At 39.6% G+C, this 21,701-nt stretch overlaps 1 protein-coding gene across 2 annotated transcripts in view; it reads right to left on the bottom strand.

Annotated features, from left to right (window-relative positions):
• Window positions 1-6,686: 6,686 nt before the first annotated feature.
• HEATR6 (HEAT repeat containing 6) overlaps window positions 6,687-21,701 on the bottom strand; it is a 37,982-nt gene continuing 22,967 nt past the window's right edge. For both annotated transcript variants that reach the window (XM_037015472.2, XM_037015473.2), the window contains exons 15-20: window positions 13,127-13,261; window positions 12,210-12,332; window positions 11,366-11,490; window positions 10,480-10,576; window positions 9,261-9,465; window positions 6,687-7,629 (exon numbers count right to left, since the gene is read on the bottom strand). In XM_037015472.2, the coding sequence (XP_036871367.1) occupies window positions 7,058-7,629; window positions 9,261-9,465; window positions 10,480-10,576; window positions 11,366-11,490; window positions 12,210-12,332; window positions 13,127-13,261 (1,257 nt within the window). In that variant the 3' untranslated portion in view covers window positions 6,687-7,057. The remainder of the gene's footprint in view (window positions 7,630-9,260; window positions 9,466-10,479; window positions 10,577-11,365; window positions 11,491-12,209; window positions 12,333-13,126; window positions 13,262-21,701) is intronic.

Below are 21,701 nucleotides of genomic sequence, written 5' to 3'. Positions count from 1 at the left end.
ACAAATTTCCCAGGAGAGTCTGAAGCATGACAGCTTGACACCCACTGTCATTGCACGGTGGGTTTCAAACTTAGTTGTAATTAGAATCACTTGTGCAGATTTTAGACCTCCTAATGGCAAGACCACACCCCAGATGACTAAACTCAGTGATCTGTAGTTTCTAAAGTTCCCCAGGTAATTCCAATGTGCAGCCAAGTTTGGGACTTACTGTTGTGAGATGAATGAGAGCAACCTGGAATCCAGGTGCTCCTGCTCTTGAGCCTGAGAAAGAGCCCCCGCGTCTGAATGACTTTTCGCTCTCTCTCTCTCCATCTGCTGGCCATTCCACTACCTGCTGCAATTTACCTCTAATTTCGGTATCCAAGATGTGCGGCTTCTTGAATTTTTAAGAACGTTTGCCAAAAGAATCAAGGAGAACCAGAAAGAGCTGAAATTTTTACGTAATAAAACAGCTACAAAATGTACTGTATCATAAATGCATTAGGATAACCCATCTGGGATTTTTTTCTGTTCCTGGTAAATAAAGTCAATAAATGTTAGTTATTACCATTATAACTAGGCATAAGGTAAACTCCACCTTTTGAGTATTTGAGTCCTTCTGAACGAATGGTTCTCACCCATCTAAAGACTATGTTTGGTACTACTATACCTGGCACGCTGTGGGGAATGGATACTGTCTTGCCAATGGGTTTCAGCCCCAGGCAAGTCCACTGTGGATTCAGTGAGACCGGGGAATGACAATGGAACGTTCTTCAGGTGAAAGGGTTTATTAACCAGTTTGTTCTCCTGACAATAGGCCAGGCACTAGAATTACATCTGCATCCAACAGTCTGCAGGTCTGTAATACTCCTTGTCTCTACCTCCGCTCAGAGCACTGGGTAGAGATCTTTATATAGTGATTCAGTCAATAATAGCCTATTGTCTACAGGTGTGGAAACAGTGGTCTAGCAGCAGGCCAGTTACATCATCAAGTAGTTTAGGTTCAGGTGAGGATCCTGGGCATAGGAACCCCAACTTTCCCCACAGGGACCCAATGGCAAACAGATATTATACTGAGAGTGAGAGATTGTGTGCACATGTCTGTGTGTGTGTGTGTGTGTGTGTGTGTGTGTGAACTTCTCATTTTAGACTTTTTGAGGAATATACTCTTCCATGAGTTTTGTCACCTGTAGATCTATATAACCACCACCACCATCAGGATTCCAGTATTTCCATCACCCCCAGGAATCTCCCTCATGCTTCCCTGTAGTTGAATCCTTCCCCCCCCAATCCCTAGCAAACACTGATTTGTGTTTTGTTTCTGTAGTTTTGCCTTTTCCAGACTGTCATGTAAATTGAGTCATATGGTATGTAACACTTTAAGAGTGGCTTCCTTCCCTCAGCCTACTCTCCTTCTCTCAGCTTGCTTTAGTTTTGCTTTTCTTTTGTTTTTCTAGTTTCCTAAGTTTGAAATTTATTCATTGAAACCTTTCTTTTCTGATACAAGCAGAAAATGATACAAATTTCCATCAAAGCCCTGCTTTAGTTGCACCTATACATTGTGGTATGCTGTATTTTCATTTTTGTTCAGTATAAAATTTCCTAATTTCCAATTTTCAATATCCTTTGAGATACCGTTTGACCCAGGGATTACTCAGACATATGCTATTTAATTTCCAAGTATTTAAAGATTTTCCAGTTACTAATTTATTACTTAATTCCATTATGATCAAAGATCATACTTTGTAGGATTTCTTTTACATTTGTTGTGATCTGTTTTATGATGCAGAATAGGGACTCTTTGTTACTGGTCACTGAGCAAGGAGTGTAGGAGTCTCCAATTGTGACTGCTGATTGGTCATTTCCCCTTCCAATCCTATCAGTTTTTGCTTCATGTATTTTGAATATTTGTCATTAGGTATTTGGGATTGTTATGTCTTCTTTGACCTTGTTATCATTATATAATGTTCCTCTTTATCCCTGGTAAGCTTCCTTGCTCTGAAGTCTATTTTGTCTGATATTAATATGGCCACTCCAGCTTTCTTTTGATGGGCATCTGCAGTGTATTTTTCTTTTTTGTCCTTTTATTTTTAACCCATACTATTTACTTAAAATGAGTTTCTTATAAATAGCATAGAGTTAGGTTTGGTTTCATTTGCTGTTCTGACAGTGTCTTTTAACTAGTATATTTGGAGCTTTTAAATTTAATGACTGGTTGGTTTGGATTTATATTGTTCCCTGTGTTTTCCATTCCAGTTTTTTCCTGTCTTCTTTTGGATTATTTGAATGATTTTTTTTGGATTCCATTTTAACTTATCTATTGAAATTTTTAATATATGTTGTGTCATTTTTTTAGTGTGGCTTCCTCAAGGGATTACAAAACACTTTAACTTTTCATACTCTGTTTAGGATTAATATTTTATTACTTCAAGTGAAATGTAGACATACTCTGTTTAGGATTAATATTTTATTACTTCAAGTGAAATGTAGAAATTCGACCACCACAGAGACCTCTTTACCTTTCCTCTTTATGTCGAGACTTTCATAAGTACTACATCTACATTCACTAAAAACCCTGTCAGACAATGTGATAAGTCTTGCTTTCACTGATAATACATACATACTATCAATGGTAGGAGAAAAGTAGCCTATTTTATTTACCCAAATAGCTACCCAAAGGAGCTCAACATGACCGAAATAGCCTTCTATATTTACCCAAATAGTTCCCATTTCTGTCTTCATTCCCAGAGTTTCAAATTTTTCTCTGGTGTCAGAGTTCTATTAACAAAGTATTATCTCATCAAGAGCTAAATAAGAAAGCCGAGAGAGAGAGAGAGAGAGAGAGAGAGAGAGAGAGAGAGAGAGAGAGAGAGAGAGACTGCAACAAGGAAAGGGATTTTTATTCAACAAACAGGCATGGTTTTACACAGGCTGGAAAGTTCTCATATAAAGCATACTAATTTACAGAGAAATTCACCTTTCCCCCACAGCGTGGTGGCTAAAAGCCTGATGTCTTGGTTTAAATTTCTGCATTTACTTTTCCAGATGAAGTTTAGAATCATCTTGTCACTTTAAGAAATCTTATTTTGATTTTGATGGGAATTTAGTTAAATTTATAGATTTGGAGAGAAGTGGTCTTTTTTATAATATTGAGTCTTTCTATGTAGAACATGGTATATCTTCTCTGTCTTCTTTCATGACCTTTGAAAATTTTTAGATTTTTTCACCGAGTCCTTGCACAGACTTTGGTTAAATTTATTCCTAGATATTTTATTATGTTTGTCACTGTTGTGAATGGGATCATTTTTTAACACAAAAAATCAAATTGGTTATTGCGGATACATAGACCTACTGATTTTGGCTTATGTGTAACCAGCTGCCTTACAGAATTTTATTAGTTCCATTATTTTCTGAGTGGATTTTCTGCAATTAGTGATTTGTGAATATAATCTTTCAGACTGATGAAATAACAGTAATTTGGAAACACTCTTTGAAAGAAAATGTTTTTTAATTCTATTTTGGGTTTATTTAATCACATCGGCCATTACATCTTATATGATGTCAGGTAATAGTGATAACAGGTTGGTCTTGGTTTCTGATACTTTTAGGAAAGTCGCTGTTGAAGACAGGTACATGTTACAATGTTGATGACGTATCTTTTTTTTTGTTCTTCATTTCTTTAAAAAGAATTTTGATCAGAAAAGGACACTGATTTGGTCAAATGCTTTTTCAGCACTGATAAAAACAACCACTTGGGTTTCCTTATTTGACCTATTAATGTGAAAACATTGTTACTAGAACTTCTCATCCAAAAAAATATCTGCATTCCTACAGAAAATCCTAATTGGTCATGGGATAGATTGCAGAGCAATAATCCTCAAGGACATGACACATGCTGCTCCTATTTTGAATTACACCACCAGAGTTGTGCACCACCACCTCCCTCCCCACCGCATCAGTCCAGTAAGCACATTACCGATGGCAGTGTTGTGATCCACAAGTGTTAAGACAGAAAAGACAAACGAATGTTGAATATCTGAGACTCTGGCCCGAACCCTAATTCCCTGCCCGCTGGAGCTGAGGCTCCCTTTAGTTTAGACCTGAGGACTCCAGGGCCGTCCTAAATGCAGACAAACACTCCTCCAATCATCTTAGTCTAATGAGGAGACAGACATTCAAGCCCAGGGAAGATATCAATGAAAAGCATAACAAGGGCACCATTTATTATTGAGCATTTGCTCTGTACCAGCTCCAAGCCAGATACTTTACATATAGTGTGTGACATCTTGAAACTCCTTGAAGCACCATTATTCCCACTGCACAAATAAGAGGTCAAGCAACTTGCGTCTGGATATAGTTACTAAGTTGAAGAGTTGTCCTTTGAAACCCAGGTGTTAATTTGGAAGCTTGTGTCAACTAGATCTGTGAGTTCTACAGACTGGCCCTCAAGATTGAGTCATGAAGGAGAACTAAGGGGCTACTGCTCTCCTGCTAAATGTGTGGACTTTCACACTTCCAGTCCTTTGCCTTGCCCCTCAGGGATTAGTGCCTCTCCCACACTACTGGGTCCAGGCTCCTGAGGCATCCAAGCCAACAGCTCCACTGGAAGTGCAGCTGGGGAATTCAGCTACTTGTTATCACAAACCTCATGGTGTGCTGACAGTATTTCTGCTTAGTGCTCTGAAAAATTCGAGGAAAATCACTGCCTGACATTTATTGAGCACCAGAAGCTATTCTAAGAACTTCCCATGTAATTTGTTGTAATATCCTTTTGGGATAATAAGCACTATTATCCTATTTACAGATGAGAATACTAAGGCACAAGATGTTCCTAGAAAGCAGCAGACAGGACTTAAGCCAAGCTCTAAACCACGGCACTGTGTTAATGAAGGCCAAATGAACTACGGTAAGTAGAACTCATATAGCTCTTATGTTCAAAAGATGGTGAGAGTCTGCATATGGTCCATATTCATGCACAAATATTAAAATCAAAGCAGCCTTTGCCCCAGTATTCCATGGGAGGTTTCTCTCTGCCCTGGAATCACCTTAAGACATTTACCATACCATTAACTAATACCATGGAAGAGATTATAATGTGTGCCTTCCTCAAATATTAAGAGTATGAATTAGTGGGTATCTTTTAGTGGTCACAGGGAAGGTTCAAAGAGAAAGATGAGCAATGTTTTATACTGCAGTCAGTTGAAGGAACAAAGGCTCTAGCCATCTACGCCTAGATGACTCCTCTTGCAAATCTTTTTTCTTTTAAATATCAGGACAAAGTTCGGAATTTGGTATTCTGAGTTAGAATTCTGAATCAGAGCTGGTTTCTTCTGTTTCTGCACCAGAATGAATTTTCTTTATTGTCTGTGTGGCTTCCTTTAACCAAGGTGGCTTTACTGAGGTACCAATCCAGGGTGTCTGGTGCACACCCATAATATCAGAGGGAGAATCAGCACCCCTTCAAGACAGAAGCCTGTATTTTTGGGCTCCTAGAATCTCTAGAAGTGCTTACCCTTGGTCTTTCCCTGCATTTGAATATTAGTATGTTTTCAGAGAACCGAAAACCTTTATGGAAGTGAAAGTTTTCAAAATTAAAAAATTAGGTTTTAGTCAAGATAAACAGATGCAAGTGAATCATCAAATGAATCCATTCAATTTCACAAATATTTTATCAAGAAACCCACCAGTGAAAGCCCCAAAAAAGAGTAAAAAGCTACAGAGGCCCTATGTTCACTTTTATGCAAGTGACAAATTAAGTTAGATGCTACTAAGAATATATTCCTTTAAGAAAAGGAAGTTCCAAGATTCATCATAGGATCGGTACAGGTCTAACTCCGTCTCTGGGTCTTTATTACAATGTGCCCAGAATCTTCTCCGAAGAAAAGCAAGTTTAAAGAATGTCCTACAAGGGTATGGGTAATAGTACCTAATAACCAATTCTTTGCAAAATGGTCCTTCTGTTACCTGAGCATGCTGTTCCCCAATCTCTGCCTGGACAGTATCTTCTGAGCAATCAATAGCATATTAGAGGGAAAAGAACAAGTACTTAAATATTTAAGCTAAATGAGAAGTTAAATAATGAATCATCAATTTAACAACAGTTAAATAATATTACTGCCCAAACCCCTTCTATATATGTTGATTCTTATTTATCCCAGGTCAAAGGTAAGTGTGGAATAATTTTTAATTGGCTCTTGTATATCACTCAATTCCTGCCTGAAATCAATTCCAATTACTTGTGATCAAGACATGAAGGCAAAATTTAAAAATAAATAATTCTTCAGTGAGAAATTACTTTTATAACTGCTTGGACATTATCAAAATCTAATTTAAAAACCTCTCTTTGTAACCATCTAAAATAAACAATTTTTCAAGACCCAAACTCAAAGACAGCAAAACCACCATGAATCTATACCTAGGACCACCTCTCCTGTGGTGCATCAGGATTCAGACAGAAGTCAATGTTAAGGCCGGGAGGAGGGGGCCCTGCCTGCCAGGAGCCCACTTTGCTTACTGCGTTGTCAGGAGGTGCAGAGGGGCTTCTGGAATTGGCATTTGGGGAGCTCAGCAGCTATTTACCAACACATAATCAACTGCTTCAGTGTTTTAGCAGCCCATGCGGCTGTACCAGTGCAAACCGGCTGAACATCAGCCCTGCTTGCAGCTTTCTATAAATGTAACCCAACAGAAACAGATTATGGGCACACTATTTTTCATCCATTTATTATAAAAGAAAACAATTCCCAGAGACAATATACAACTAAATGCTTTTGCTTTTTTTCATCTTCTGAGACTAAATATTCTTCACAACCCCCCAGGCTGCTCAGCCCACACTACAACCCAACTCCTCGGCTGCTGGTTGCACAGGTGAGAGGTTCCAACAACCCGGACCAGAGCCAGGGCAGCAGGACCACTTCTCTACAGCAGCTGGGCCCTTTGAGAAAAAGTTACAGAGCTGCTAACTCTAAATAAATAGTAGGTAGATTGTTTCTGCCCCTAAGATTAAATCCCACATATCTGATGCTCACGCTTGGGTCTTCCTATTACCACTTGACACCTGGAAAGTATGGTGGCATATTCACCAATTTGTTAATCCTGTGAGTGCTACTTGTGATCCAGAAGAGTCTAAATAAATGGTCAGTATATCTTCTAAAAAGCCCATGACGGCCCTTTTGGCTGTGTTCCCAGCCAGTGTCTGGACACTGCTTATGTGCTCCAGGGCCGTTTTGACCATCTGGTCTCTTTCCTGTGGGCTACGGGGTGCTCCAGCATTGTCTCTCTCTACTCCTGATTTTAAAAATTGTAGGATATAGGACTGCACCATGTCCCCATTCTGGTCAAGAGTTTCTTTGATGCAGGGCAGATCTGAGGTGCTAGCCAAGCACAAAAGATGAATCAGTGCCTGGCAGATCTGGGTCCTCAGGCTGGTACAGTACTTGAATTCCAAAAAGTCTGTAGTGTCTTCACTCTTTTGTAAGGCAGTGACCAATGCATTCCAGATCTGAGCGTACTGGCCAACAGACCCATAGTGCTCTCTCTTGCCCGGGACGGCAAGGGCAGTGGCAGATCTGATGCGCACTTTAAAGTTCTTGCATGATGTCACAACTGACGTCAGAGCATTGTAGGCCTGGGAGGTCCATGGGGCTGTTCCTAAAAAGAATCCACAGTCATTAAAATAAATGAAAGCTTTAGAAACAAGTAGTGTGAAAGGGAGGGGGCAGAAGGAAGCATACACACTAGTGCTCATTTGATTTTCACAATAATCCTGCAAGATCAGGGTGCTGAGTGACTAACTGTGGGATCCTAGGTAAGGGGCCTAGTACTGACTCCCAAACCTCCTTGTTTCTTTAGACAAGCCTGCTGCAGGCTCAGGGGCTCTGCTACCCTACATAGTGACTTGGACGATGCTGAGAGAGGCCTCTCCTTTCAGAGGATGCTGTCCCGAGAGGGCAGGGCCTGGTGGGAGAAGCATGGGCTGAATCGCAGCCCTGCTTGTTCTCAGTTGGGTGCTTCTGAGCAATGTGCAAACTGCACGACTGTACATCCTGCCCTGTTCATACTGACAAAAGACTATTTTGTCATCCAGATTAGTGTCTAGACACTGCTCTGGATGCCGAAAGTCATCGGTTTTATTGTAAAGAAAGACACAACACTATCTAGGCAGGGACTGGGGAACAGAGAACTCAGATTAACTGGTGGCTCAACTTTCCAATTTTGGGAGGATGATGCTCAGATTTGTCTTCTTGCTTTTCCTGTTGGCCCCGGAAAATCAGCCTGCTCTTCATCAGAGCTTCCACTACCCAGTTCATTTTGGGGGGTTCTTATTCCTCAAGATGGGCAGCAAAATACAATGTGACTTCCCTACCTCTCCCAGCCCTTCCCAGCTTCTCTGTTGCCTCTGAAGACAGGGAGGCAGACACCCACCTCAATGAACTCCAACCCCAAAGGTCACCTTAGGCTATTTCCACGCCAGGTCCTGGCTGGCTGGTGTACCTGGATACTCTCAGCAATGAAGAGGATCAGGAGCCACATTTCCCTAACCTGATGCAAACTAGGGAAACCAGAATGGTTTTACCTCTTCTCCTGGAGGATGAAGGATGAGGATAAAACACACCCTTGTGTTTCTAATCTTGTTACAGAGACAAATGTGTAAGGCAAATGCTGCCCAGTACAGTGAACGGGACTTGGAGACTATGATCATATTGGCCACTGATGACAGATCAAGGTACATGGCATGTCATTACTCAGAGACAGGTGCCCTCCCCGTGCGGCATTCCACTTCAATACCAAGGGCTCATATTGGATTTCCAATTTGTACCTTCTTTCTTCCATACCAGTTTTCCTTTATTTTTTTTCCTGATAACTTCAAACAATATATGCTCATTATAGAAGATTTTATAAAATGAGAGCAGAAAAAATCCTACTCATTGTTCCATATAGAGGCAATCACTGTTAATAATTAGGCTAATTTCCTTTTTTCTACCCACTTATTGAGATCATACTGTAGAAAAAATTTCACATCCTGTTTTAATTTGCTTAACATCAGAAGTCTTTTCCCAGACTACCATTTCCTAAACATAATTTTAAATGGTGACAAAATATCCCTTTGAATATACATACCATGATTTATCTCACCATTCCCCTAACCTTGGATGTTCAGTATGTTCCCATTTTTTCTAATAACTGTGATAAATAACATCACAAGCAACACCTTTAACAACAATGTAGACTGGTGTGTACTGTCCAAAGAGGCCCTCCCCTAAAGAGGGAAACTTACTTACCTAATGGGAGAGCAGGATTTTTAAACACATTCCCCATTGCATAACAAGCATTCCATCGGACTTTCATGGCAGCCTCGATTAGAACAGTAGAAATGAGGGCCTGGATGGACTCCTCAATAATTTTAGCAAATCTGGGTTTTTCTATATGAGAAGGTTGCAGAAAATGAAGCAAATTTCCAAGGGCCCGGACTGCATTGCTTTTTACCTAAAATAAAACTTATGAGCATTAGAAATTTGTCTTGCCAAAGAGATGTTTCCAAAAGTGCCATTTCAGCTCTAAAAAAACCAGGAAGTCCTAGACATCTTAAAATAAAACAGCTAATGAAAACTGTAAATGTAAATGTACAAGTTTCCAGAACTCTGCAAGGTCTTGTGTGGTTAACATTCTGAGTCATCAGAAAGGTGAGGTCCTCCAGCAACTTGCCTGATATTTTTAGTACCTTCAGAGAGATCCATTGTCCTCTTACTGAAATGGCATTTAAGGCCCAGGGGCACTAGGACAATGCTGCTTGGGAGCAAGGTGAATTTTGTAATTCCAGTCTAATACTTTTCTACTAGAAAGTCCCAACCTTTGCAGTACACTAGAAAACCTGGGGAGCTTTGGTTTTTAAAAACTATCTCCTAGGCCCTAACCCCAGAAATTGATTGAATTAGCCTGAGGTAGGGCTTCCCAGGTTTTCAAAACCACTGTACTAAATTAAGCACTTGGTATGAGGTACTGTACTAGGTGCTTTGACATAAGTCTTCTCAGAATCCAGTAAGGTATATGGAATGACTTCCATGTTACAAATGAGGAAACTGACCTTCAGAGAAATTAAAGAATACACCAAAGGTCATCTGGCTGCTAAAGGGCAAGCCAGGATTTGAACCATGTCTACCTGACCCTAAAGTCCAGCCAATGCTTTTAAACTTATTAGTCTAACAAGGGATATTCAAAGCCAAGGGCTTCTCATCTTTCTGACTTGTCAATTCTACCTAAAGATCTTTTTAAAAAAACAGATTAATACTAAACATGGACATATCATGGAGGAGCTTTACAGATGGCACTGACACTTTTCATTAGACAGGAGACAGAAAAGAAATTGTACAAGTATGGAGTAGATTAGTTTACACCCTGAGTATATGCTCCATCTCCTTTGAAGAAAGATAAATTCAATAAGATAGAACTATTACACAGTAAGTATACAACGGAGAAATATTCAGTTCTGCTGTGAGCTACCTTGTCTTTATCCTTGGATGCCTCTATAGCTGCCTGCAACATCTTTAAGAGCAGGAGACCAGAGAACTCTTCCTGGAAACTTGGGTCTGGTGTTTCCCTGTTCCCCACAAAGCAGGCAAAAAATGTTAAAAGGTAATCTATTTAAATATATACATGTACAAATATATTCACTTAATATAACTTATAATCTCATACTATACCAAGCACTTACAGTTTATACCTTTTAACCCAAAAGGTCCACATTTAGGAGTGTAACCAAAGGAAATATCTTAAAATGGAGATTTCACACACAAAAATGTTCACTACATATAAAAGCCCAAAACAATGTGTTTGATAATAGGGAGATGACTGACTAACCATCACAGAATGATAAATGTGTAATAATAAATAGCATTTATAAAAGTAGCAGTCAGGAGGCAAAAAGTTCTGTGTTAGAGACAAAAAGCAGGACACTGGTGTATGACTAACCACAGATGCCTCCTGGGAGGGGACCAGGTGATTAAAGTAGGAAAAAGGCTTTACACCAAATACCCTTTTGTACTGTTTGAATGTTTTTTTAGCCTGTGAATATATTACTTAAAAAATACACATACAGTATTTAAAAAGCAGGGCAATCATTACTATCATTTTGGATTTCTATTTTTGTATTTCCCATAATTTCTGTAATGTGGATATATCATTTACTTCAGCACATGGTATTTTTTACACATACATATTAAGAACAGCTAACTAATCTTATTACTGGAAGGAATATAAAACAAAGTAGGAAGACTGACTATATAATATAGGAGAAGAACTGTTATTTATTTTATAGTAGGGATCAAAGATACCCTCTTGAGATCTGAGCCCCAGAAGGCCCCCAAGAGGAAGAAGCTGAGTCACCTACATGTTGACAATCAGAGTATCTGTCAGGTTGCCCAGGGACCAGGCTGCTTTGGCCCGGACATTCAGAGACTTGTCTTGAAGTGACATCAATATTGCATTTGCTGTGTCTGCAACAAATATGACATCCTATACAATAAGCAAATGAAACACTATGGTTACTTACAGAGCTCACACTGCTCCCTTGGAAATTCTGCAATTTTCAGATAAAACTATTAAGCCTTCACCAGAGTAAACTTCTATTCAGAAACTAAAATTAATTTACTCAACTTATTATATCACAATTTGGACACTCATTAAAATCCCAGGGGAATCTCCCATGATTTTGGTATGTGCCATGCACACCTGAGGAGCCTATGGATTTTGCTCTTCTGAATATTTTATAACCGGGCCTGTGACAGTTCTATTAATTCTGTGCTTAGATTGACTTCTACCTTGGGAAACAATGCTGATAATGAAATGCATTTCTAAAACACATCCTATGCACTTACACATTTCTCAGTGAAATAAATGTCACAAGTAAGAAGGAAGGAGAAATTTATTTTCTTCTTAGTAAAAACTATCAGCTTTCTGAACTATTTACTATCACATGGCCTTGTCCCCCTTCACTTTCTTTTCAATTATTCATTAATTTAAGTATTTTCTGGGCACCTGGGGTCCTAGGTAGTATACTAAATAATTAAACTACAGAAATTACCATACTTTAGTAGCAATTTAGGACACCAAGTTACAAAGCAATTTAATGTCTTACTGTCCAACTCAAAAGCTCTATATCCACAAAAAAAAAAAAGCATTAATATGACTTATCAAAGAGGCACATAAGAAATGCTAGACAGGCTCACTCAGACCTGTCTGAGACAGGGGAAAAGCACATAGACTCCAAGAGCCCTGGAGGTCGAAGCTTTCACTAAACGATTCTTGCTGTCATTCAGCCCAAGCAGCATGGTGATGCACAGGATCTGCCTGTCATTCTGCAATGAGAAAAGTTGGCAAAGGAGTAGTGAGAATGAAAAACTCTGAGCCACTGTCTTCAGCAAGAGACTTAGGACATGCCTCTAATAAAAAAAAAATTGTGTTTGAGTCCATACTTGGGAGTTGAACACAAGGAGTCCTTGAGGCCTCCCTGGCGGAGAACAGAGGTTCAATTCCGATCCAGTAATTATCTGAGAACCTAGTTGGTGCAGGGCACAAGCATCATCTGTGATCATTTAACTTGTACCACCACGTGAATCAGGTCATTTTATTCTCCTACACCATGAAAACCCCTTCTTTATTAAAGCTAATTTGTAAGAACAGATGCAAATGCCACTAAGGACGGAAGGAGAGGCACAGTCTGACTGCACCAAGTTGGGCACCAGCTAAGTATTTTCATATACTTCATGTTATTCACCACTTCATTCCCATTTTATAGACATAAAAACTCAGTTTTAGAGAAGTTAAGATAATCAAAGAACTAGAAAGAAAAGCTAGGACTTAAACCTAGGTCTTTCTAATTTTTGGATGTATAATCTTTCTGAAATCTGACTTCCAAGCCTGTTACCTCCACTTCTGCCACCTGCCTCCTACGCACAAGGAGGAAAAGTTTTCCCAAGACATCAAGAGTTTAATTTTCCCTACTGCCCTCACTCCACACTCAAGCAGGATAAGCCCTTTTTTCCTCTGAGGTGATGCTGAATACTGGTTCAAAATGAGAAAATCAAAATCAAGCTCAAGCTCTGATGCTTAGGGACACCATGTAAGGATGAGAAAACACTCCTAAAGATACCGGGAGATTGCTGAAGGCTTCTGGCAAGATGGAAGACAGGGCATCACAGGCGCTGGCCTGCAGAGACGGGTGCTCTGAATTCTGCAGGGCTCTGGGTAAAGGGCCATTCAGCATCAGAGTCCAGAAAGCCACCACCTGGAAAAGGGGCACCATTAAAATTGCAGCTCAAACTGTGGAACCAACTTGACGAAAAGACTACATAAGTGACCTTAGTAATGGAACATTTCTCCTTAAAGAAGTAATATTTGTAATGTTACAAGAATTTTGTAATGTAACAAGTTGTCTTCCACAGCAGTGAAAAGAACTTCAGAAAACAACTAAGAGAATCTTCTTCCCATTTTACTTACTGGGAAACTGCCATCAGACAGTGAGGCAGCAACAGCAATTACACTGAGGAGGATGACTACGACGCCGTAGCCACAGCAGGAGCAGCTAATGTTTCTCAGGGAGCTTTTCATACCCCAGGCACTGTTCTAAGCGCTTTACCCTATCAACTCATTTTAAACCTCAGCACAACTAAAGGAAGTATGGGTGGGTGTTAGAAGTTGCCACCACCACCCCCTGGCCATGCAGTTGATAATCTACATATAACTTTTGATTCTGCAAAAAGTTAACTACTAATAGCCTACTGTTGATTTTATGGTAGTAAATGATAAAAGACACTCATGTCTACAGCTATTTTATGCTTTCATGACATACATTTTAATTTTTTTGAAATTTCTAGGCTACGTGGTTTGAGAGTTTTGTTGAATTTTCAAAAATCTCTAAAAATTTTCCAAAATACTTTTTGAAAAAAATCCTTGTCTAAGTGGACCCATGCAGTTAAAACCCATGTTGTTCAAGTCTCAACTGTGTATCATTATCTCCATTTTCACACAAAGGAAACTGATGCAGGAAGAAAATGTAACTCGCTAGTGGGCAGCAGAGCTGGACCACAATTCAGATCTACTGACACGGAGCTAGGATCACAACCAGATCCCTCGTGGGTACAGGGATCAGGATTCTAGGGCAGCCCAGAGGCTACGAGCCAGAAGCCAAAGCACAGGATCCAGAGACAGAGCTGGGGCTGACTCCTTCAGCTGCTGCTTCCCGTCTCTGCAACCTGGGGTGGGAAACTGAACCTGTCTAAGCACTGATTCCCCTTCAATAAAATAGGGCAAAGGCATCTACTTGGCAGAGCTTGTGGTAATAAAATGTGATACTGTGTGTAAAGTTCCAAGCACAGTGCCTGGTGCACAGTGGAGACTCTTACATTGAGCAGTAGGCTGTTTTAAGCACTTTGAAGAATTATCTCATTTCAAAGCCCCTAAGGTAGGCATCTAAAGAGTACCTTAAACAGTTTGCTCCCCACACTATATAAAAACCCTGGGATTTCACATTCATTTGCAAATCCATCTATGGTTTTGTTATCTCCACTTTCTGCCCCATGGATTTAGTCCTGAGTTTTGCCAGAGATCCCATGCACCAGTTCTCTCTCCCCTAATCCCAGCTCCTAGAAATGGAGTCTGGGCCCTCTCCACCCTAAACCAAAGGAATGTGGACAGGTATGGTTGCCAGCCTCCAAGACGGCCCACAATGACTCTCACCTCCTAATATTGAGGAGAGAGTCACCTCCCACACTGATAGGGCTTACTCGTGTAACCAACAAGATGTGGAAATGAAGGTGTAAAATTTCCAAAGCTAGGCCATAAAAACACCGCAGCTTCTGTCTGGATCTCTCTCTCGATTCACTTGCTGTGGGGGAAGCCGGCTGCCATATCAAGAGGACACTAGGTTCTCATGGGCAGAAGTGAGGCCTGCTGCCAACAGCCAGCACTAACTTGCTAGGTATATGTGTAGCCCCCTCCAACCTGCATCACTTCAGTTGACTGCAGCTCCCACCAGCATACTGACTGCAACCTCAAGAGACATGTGATCCAGAACCACCCAGCTACTACCAACTCCTGACCCACACAAACTACGTCAGAGAATAAATGTGTTGTTGTTTTTTTTGTTTTTTTTTTGAGAGGGCGTCTCTCATATTTATTGATCAAATGGTTAACAACAATAAAATTCTGTATAGGGGAGTCAATGCTCAATGCACAATCATTCATCCACCCCAAGCCTAATTCTCATCAGTCTCCAATCTTCTGAAGCATAACGAACAAGTTCTTACATGGTGAACAAATTCTTACGTAGTGAATAAGTTCTTACATGGTGAACAGTACAAGGGCAGTCATCACAGAAACTTTCGGTTTTGATCATGCATTATGAACTATAAACAATCAGGTCAAATATGAATATTCGTTTGATATTTATACTTGATTTATATGTGGATCCCACATTTCTCCCTTTATTATTATTATTTTTAATAAAATGCTGAAGTGGTAGGTAGATGCAAGATAAAGGTAGAAAACATAGTTTAGTGTTGTAAGAGAGCAAATGTAGATGATCAGGTGTGTGCCTGTAGACTATGTGTTAATCCAAGCTAAATAAGGGCAATAAAACATCTACAGATGCAGAAGATTTCTCTCAAAACAGGAGGGGGGAGGTTCTAAGCCTAACCTCGGTTGATCCCCAATTTCTCACCTGATGGACCCCCTGTGACTGTGCCTGTCTTAGGTTGTTCCTCCCTTGAGGAATCTTACCCGTCTCTGGCTAACCAGTCATCTTCCGGGGCCATACAGGGAAATGTAAAGTTGGTAAGTGAGAGAGAAGCAATACTGTTTGAAAAGGTTAGCTTTTTACTTCTTTGCAGATTTATGCCCTATGGCTTCTATGCCCAGCATTTGTCTTGAGGTATCTTTACCACTTGGAGGAATTATGATACTCAGTAAAGTCGATATGAGGCACGAATTCTATTTAAGGGTTGTAATTAGGAAGGAAGAAGAAAAGCTATAGAAGTAGCAGGCGGAAGAAAACATGGGAAGATTGATTATTTCTTTGACATATCTTCTTGTAGAGTAACTTAAGCATGTATAGGTTTTAAACTACTAATTAAATTGCGTACACACATTAACATAATAGGAATACAGTTACATAACCAAAGCAGATCTATAATTATCAGCCATCTCCAGTGAAACTAAGAAAACCAGTTGGGCATCCTAGGCATTTGTGAAAATTTATCTATGATATGATGGATATTGTCCAACTGTAGTTGAACAGTCTGAGAGAAATCAGACAAATTAAAACAACCCATTCCTGGGAACTGTTCACATCCCACATGTTCTTTTAACAGTAGATAGTCTGTAGTTGTAAGATTTTGGAGCACTTCAACTTGCACTTCTCCTAATTCTTGGTTGAGTTCCAACAGTATAGATGCAGACAAATTTGTTGTTTTACTGTATGCACAGGCCAGCTTAGATATCTCCTTCTTCATTCCAATGGCAAGTCCAGGAACCGGTGGGATGGATGCAGCTACAACTGCAGCATCACCTGGATCTTTGTTGAGGTTTTTTGATGATCATCTTCTGGTATGACTCTTCCAGAGAGTGCTGATGTTGGAAGTTCTTCTTCATATCGTATCTTAGTTTGTTTTCTGGGTAGCCAAATTAGGCTTTGATCCTCTGTATAAACACAAACAGACCCTTTGCCCACACTTTGATATGCCCTTTATACCATTGTGTAGAACTCATTGGAGGTCACCACACAAGAACTGCTTTTTTTATTTTTATTTTTTAAGAGAAAGGAATATTATCAGAAAAATGTACCTCCATAGCCGATCATCTGACACCCTTTAAGTGATCAAAATTAAGGATATTTAAAGCATGCATTAATCATTGATTTACAGTTAGTTTTAATCCTACCAGGGAGTAATCCCTCTTTTCTTTCTCTCTTTTTTTTTTTTGTGATCATTAATCTATACTTACATGAAGAATATTATGTTTACTAGGCTCTCCCCTATACCAGGTCCCCCCTATAAACCCCTTTACAGTCACTGTCCATCAGCATAGCAAAATGTTGTAGAATCACTATTTGTCTTCTCTGTGTTGTACAGCCCTCCCCTTTCTCCCACCCCCCCATTATGCATGCTAATCTTAATATCCCCCTTCTTCCCCCCCTTATCCCTCCCTACCCACCCATCCTCCCCAGTCCCTGTCCCTTTGGTACCTGTTAGTCCATTCTTGGGTTCTGTGATTCCGCTGCTGTTTTCTTCCTTCAGTTTTTCCTTTGTTCTTATACTCCACAGATGAGTGAAATCATTTGGTATTTCTCTTTCTCCGCTTGGCTTATTTCACTGAGCATAATACCCTCCAGCTCCATCCATATTGCTGCAAATGGTAGGATTTTCCCTCTTCTTATGGCTGAGTAGTATTCCATTGTGTATATGTACCACATCTTCTTTATCCATTCATCTACCAATGGACATTTAGGTTGGTTCCAATTCTTGGCTATTGTAAATAGTGCTGCGATAAACAGGGGTGCATCTGTCTTTCTCAAACTTGATTGCTGCGTTCTTAGGGTAAATTCCTAGGAGTGGAATTCCTGGGTCAAATGGTAGGTCTGTTTTGAGCATTTTGATGAACCTCCAAAATGCTTTCCACAATGGTTGAACTAATTTACATTCCCACCAGCAGTGTAGGAGGGTTCCCCTTTCTCCACAGCCTCGCCAACATTTGTTGTTGTTTGTCTTTTGAATAGCAGCTATCCTTACTGGTGTGAGGTGATACCTCATTGTAGTTTTAATTTGCATTTCTCTGATAATTAGCGATGTGGAGCATCTTTTCATGTGTCTCTTGGCCATCTGTATTTCTTTTTTGGAGAACTGTCTGTTCAGTTCCTCTGCCCATTTTTTAATTGGGTTATTTGTTTTTTGTTTGTTGAGGCATGTGAGCTCTTTATATATTTTGGACGTCAAGCCTTTATCGGATCTGTCATTTTCAAATATATTCTCCCATACTGTAGGGTTCCTTTTTGTTCTATTGATGGTGTCTTTTGCTGTACAGAAGCTTTTCAGCTTAATATAGTCCCACTTGTTCATTTTTGCTGTGGTTTTCCTTGCCCGGGGAGATATGTTCAAGAAGAGGTCACTCATGTTTATGTCTAAGAGGTTTTTGCCTATGTTTTTTTCCAAGAGTTTAATGGTTTCATGACTTACATTCAGGTCTTTGATCCATTTTGAGTTTACTTTTGTATATGGGGTTAGACAATGGTCCAGTTTCATTCTCCTACATGTAGCTGTCCAGTTTTGCCAGCACCATCTGTTGAAGAGACTGTCATTTTGCCATTGTATGTCCATGGATCCTTTATCAAATATTAATTGACCATATATGTCTAGGTTAATGTCTGGAGTCTCTAGTGTGTTCCACTGGTCTGTGGCTCTGTTCTTGTGCCAGTACCAAATTGTCTTGATTACTATGGCTTTATAGTAGAGCTTGAAGTTGGGGAGTGAGATCCCCCCTACTTTATTCTTCTTTCTTAGGATTGCTTTGGCTATTTGGGGTCTTTGGTGTTTCCATATGAATTTTTGAATTATTTGTTCCAGTTCATTGAAGAATGTTGCTGGTAGTTTGATAGGGATTGCATTGAATCTGTATATTGATTTGGGCAGGATGGCCATTTTGACGATATTAATTCTTCCTAGCCATGAGCATGGGATGAGTTTCCATTTGTTAGTGTCCCCTTTAATTTCTCTTAAGAGTGACTTGTAGTTTTCAGAGTATAAGTCTTTCACTTCTTTGGTTAGGTTTATTCCTAGGTATTTTATTCTTTTTGATGCAAATGTGAATGGAGTTGTTTTCCTGATTTCTCTTTCTGTTGGTTCATTTTCCTATACACGGTATAGGAAAGCCACAGATTTCTGTGTGTTAATTTTGTATCCTGCAACTTTGCTGTATTCCGATATCAGTTCTAGTAGTTTTGGAGTGGAGTCTTTAGGGTTTTTTATGTACAATATCATGTCATCTGCAAATAGTGGCAGTTTAACTTCTTCTTTACCAATCTGGATTCCTTGTATTTCTTTGTTTTGTCTGATTGCCGTGGCTAGGACCTCCAGTACTATATTAAATAACAGTGGGGAGAGTGGGCATCCCTGTCTGGTTCCCGATCTCAGAGGAAATGCTTTCAGCTTCTCGCTGTTCAGTATAATGCTGGCTGTGGGTTTATCATATATGGCCTTTATTATGTTGAGGTACTTGCCCTCTATTCCCATTTTGCTGAGAGTTTTTATCATGAATGGATGTTGAATTTTGTCAAATGCTTTTTCAGCATCTATGGAGATGATCATGTGGTTTTTGTCTTTCTTTTTGTTGATGTGGTGGATGATGTTGATGGATTTTCGAATGTTGTACCATCCTTGCATCCCTGAGATTCATCCCACTTGATCATGGTGTATGATCCTCTTGATGTATTTTTGAATTCAGTTTGCTAATATTTTGTTGTGTATTTTTGCATCTATGTTCATCAGGGATATTGGTCTGTAATTTTCTTTTTTGGTGGGTTCTTTGCCTGGTTTTGGTATTAGGGTGATGTTGGCTTCATAGAATGAGTTTGGGAGTATTCCCTCTTCTTCTATTTTTGGAACACTTTAAGGAGAATGGGTATTATGTCTTCTCTGTGTGTCTGATAAAATTCCGAGGTAAATCCGTCCGGCCCCGGGGTTTTGTTCTTGGGTAGTTTTTTGCTTACCGTTTCAATTTCTTTGCTCGTAATTGGTTTAACTTTTGTGTTTCTTCCTTGGTCAGTCTTGGGAGGTTGTATTTTTCTAGGAAGTTGTCCATTTCTTCTAGGTTTTCCAGCTTGTTGGCATATAGGTTTTCCTAGTAGTCTTTAATAATTCTTTGTATTTCTGTGGAGTCTGTCGTGATTTTTCCATTCTCATTTCTGATTATGTTGATTTGTGTTGATTCTCTTTTTCTCTTCGTAAGTTGGGCTAGAGGCTTATCTATTTTGTTCATTTTCTCGAAGAACCAGCTCTTGGTTTCATTGATTTTTGCTATTGTTTTATTCTTCTCAATTTGTTTATTTCTTCTCTGATCTTTATTATGTCCCTCCTTCTGCTGACTTTAGGCCTCATTTGTTCTTCTTTTTCCAGTTTTGATAATTGTGATGTTAGATTATTCATTTGAGATTGTTCTTCCTTCTTTAAGTATGCCTGTATTGCTATATACTTTCCTCTTAAGACTGCTTTCGCTGCGTCCCACAGAAGTTGGGGCTTAGTGTTGTTGTTGTCATTTGTTTCTACATATTCCTTGATCTCTATTTTGATTTGTTCATTGATCCATTGATTATTTAGGAGCATGTTGTTAAGCCTCCATGTGTTTGTGAGCCTTTTTGCTTTCTTTGTACAGTTTATTTCTAGTTTTATGCCTTTGAGGTCTGAAAAGTTGGTTGGTAGGATTTCAATCTTTTGGAATTTACTGAGGCTCTTTTTGTGGCCTAGTATGTGGTCTATTCTGGAGAATGTTCCATGTGCACTTGAGAAGAATGTGTATCCTGTTGCTTTTGGATGTAGAGTTCTGTAGATGTCTATTAGGTCCATCTGTTCTAGTGTCTTGTTCAGTGCCTCTGTGTCCTTACTTATTTTCTGTCTGGTAGATCTGTCCTTTGGAGTGAGTGGTGTGTTGAAGTCTCCCAGAACAAATGCATTGCATTCTATTTCCTCCTTTAGTTCTGTTAGTATTTGTTTCAGATATGTTGGTGCTCCTGTATTGGGTGCATATATATTTATAATGGTTATATCCTCTTGTTGGACTGAGCCCTTTATCATTATGTAATGTCCTTCTTTATCTTTTGTTACTTTCTTTATTTTGAAGTCTGTTTTTTCTGATACTAGTTTTGCAACACCTGCTTTTTTCTCTCTGTTGTTTGCATGAAATATCTTTTTCCATCCCTTGACTTTAAGTCTGTGCATGTCTTTGGGTTTAAGGTGAGTCTCTTGTAAGCAGCATATGGATGGATCTTCTTTATCCATTCTATTACTCTGTGTCTTTTGATTGGTGCATTCAGTCCATTTACATTTAGGGTGATTATTGAAAGGTATGTACTTATTGCCATTGCAGGCTTTAAGTTTGTGGTTAGCAAAGGTTCAGGGTTAGTTTCTTTACTATCTTACTGTCTAACTTAACTCGCTTGTTGAGCTATTATAAACATCGTCTGATGATTCTTTATTTCTCTCCCTTCTTTTTCCTCCTCCTCCCTTCTTCATATGTTGGGTGTTTTGTTCTGTGCTCTTTTTAGGAGTGCTCCCATCTAGAGCAGTCCCTGTAAGATGCCCTGTAGAGGTAAGTTTGTGGGAGCCAAATTCCCTCAACTTTTGCTTGTCTGGGAATTGTTTAATCCCTCCTTCATATTTAAATGATAATCGTGCTGGATACAGTAGTCTTGGTTCGAGTCCCTTCTGTTTCATTGCATTAAGTATATCATGCCATTCTCTTCTGGCTGTAGGGTTTCTGTTGAGAAGTCTGATGATAGCCTGATGGGTTTTCCTTTGTAGGTAACCTTTTTTTCTCTCTGGCTGCCTTAAATACTTTGTCCTTGTCTTTGATCTTTGCCATTTTAATTATTATGTGTCTTGGTGTCGCCCTCCTTGGATCCCTTGTCATGGGAGTTCTGTGTACCTCTGTGGTCTGAGAGGCCATTTCCTCCCCTAGTTTGG

The sequence above is a fragment of the Manis javanica genome, chromosome 4, assembly GCF_040802235.1.
Source record: "Manis javanica isolate MJ-LG chromosome 4, MJ_LKY, whole genome shotgun sequence".
Lineage (NCBI taxonomy): Eukaryota > Metazoa > Chordata > Mammalia > Pholidota > Manidae > Manis > Manis javanica.
The sequence above is the reverse complement of the archived record's forward strand: the minus strand, read 5'-3'. Positions and strand labels throughout refer to the sequence as shown.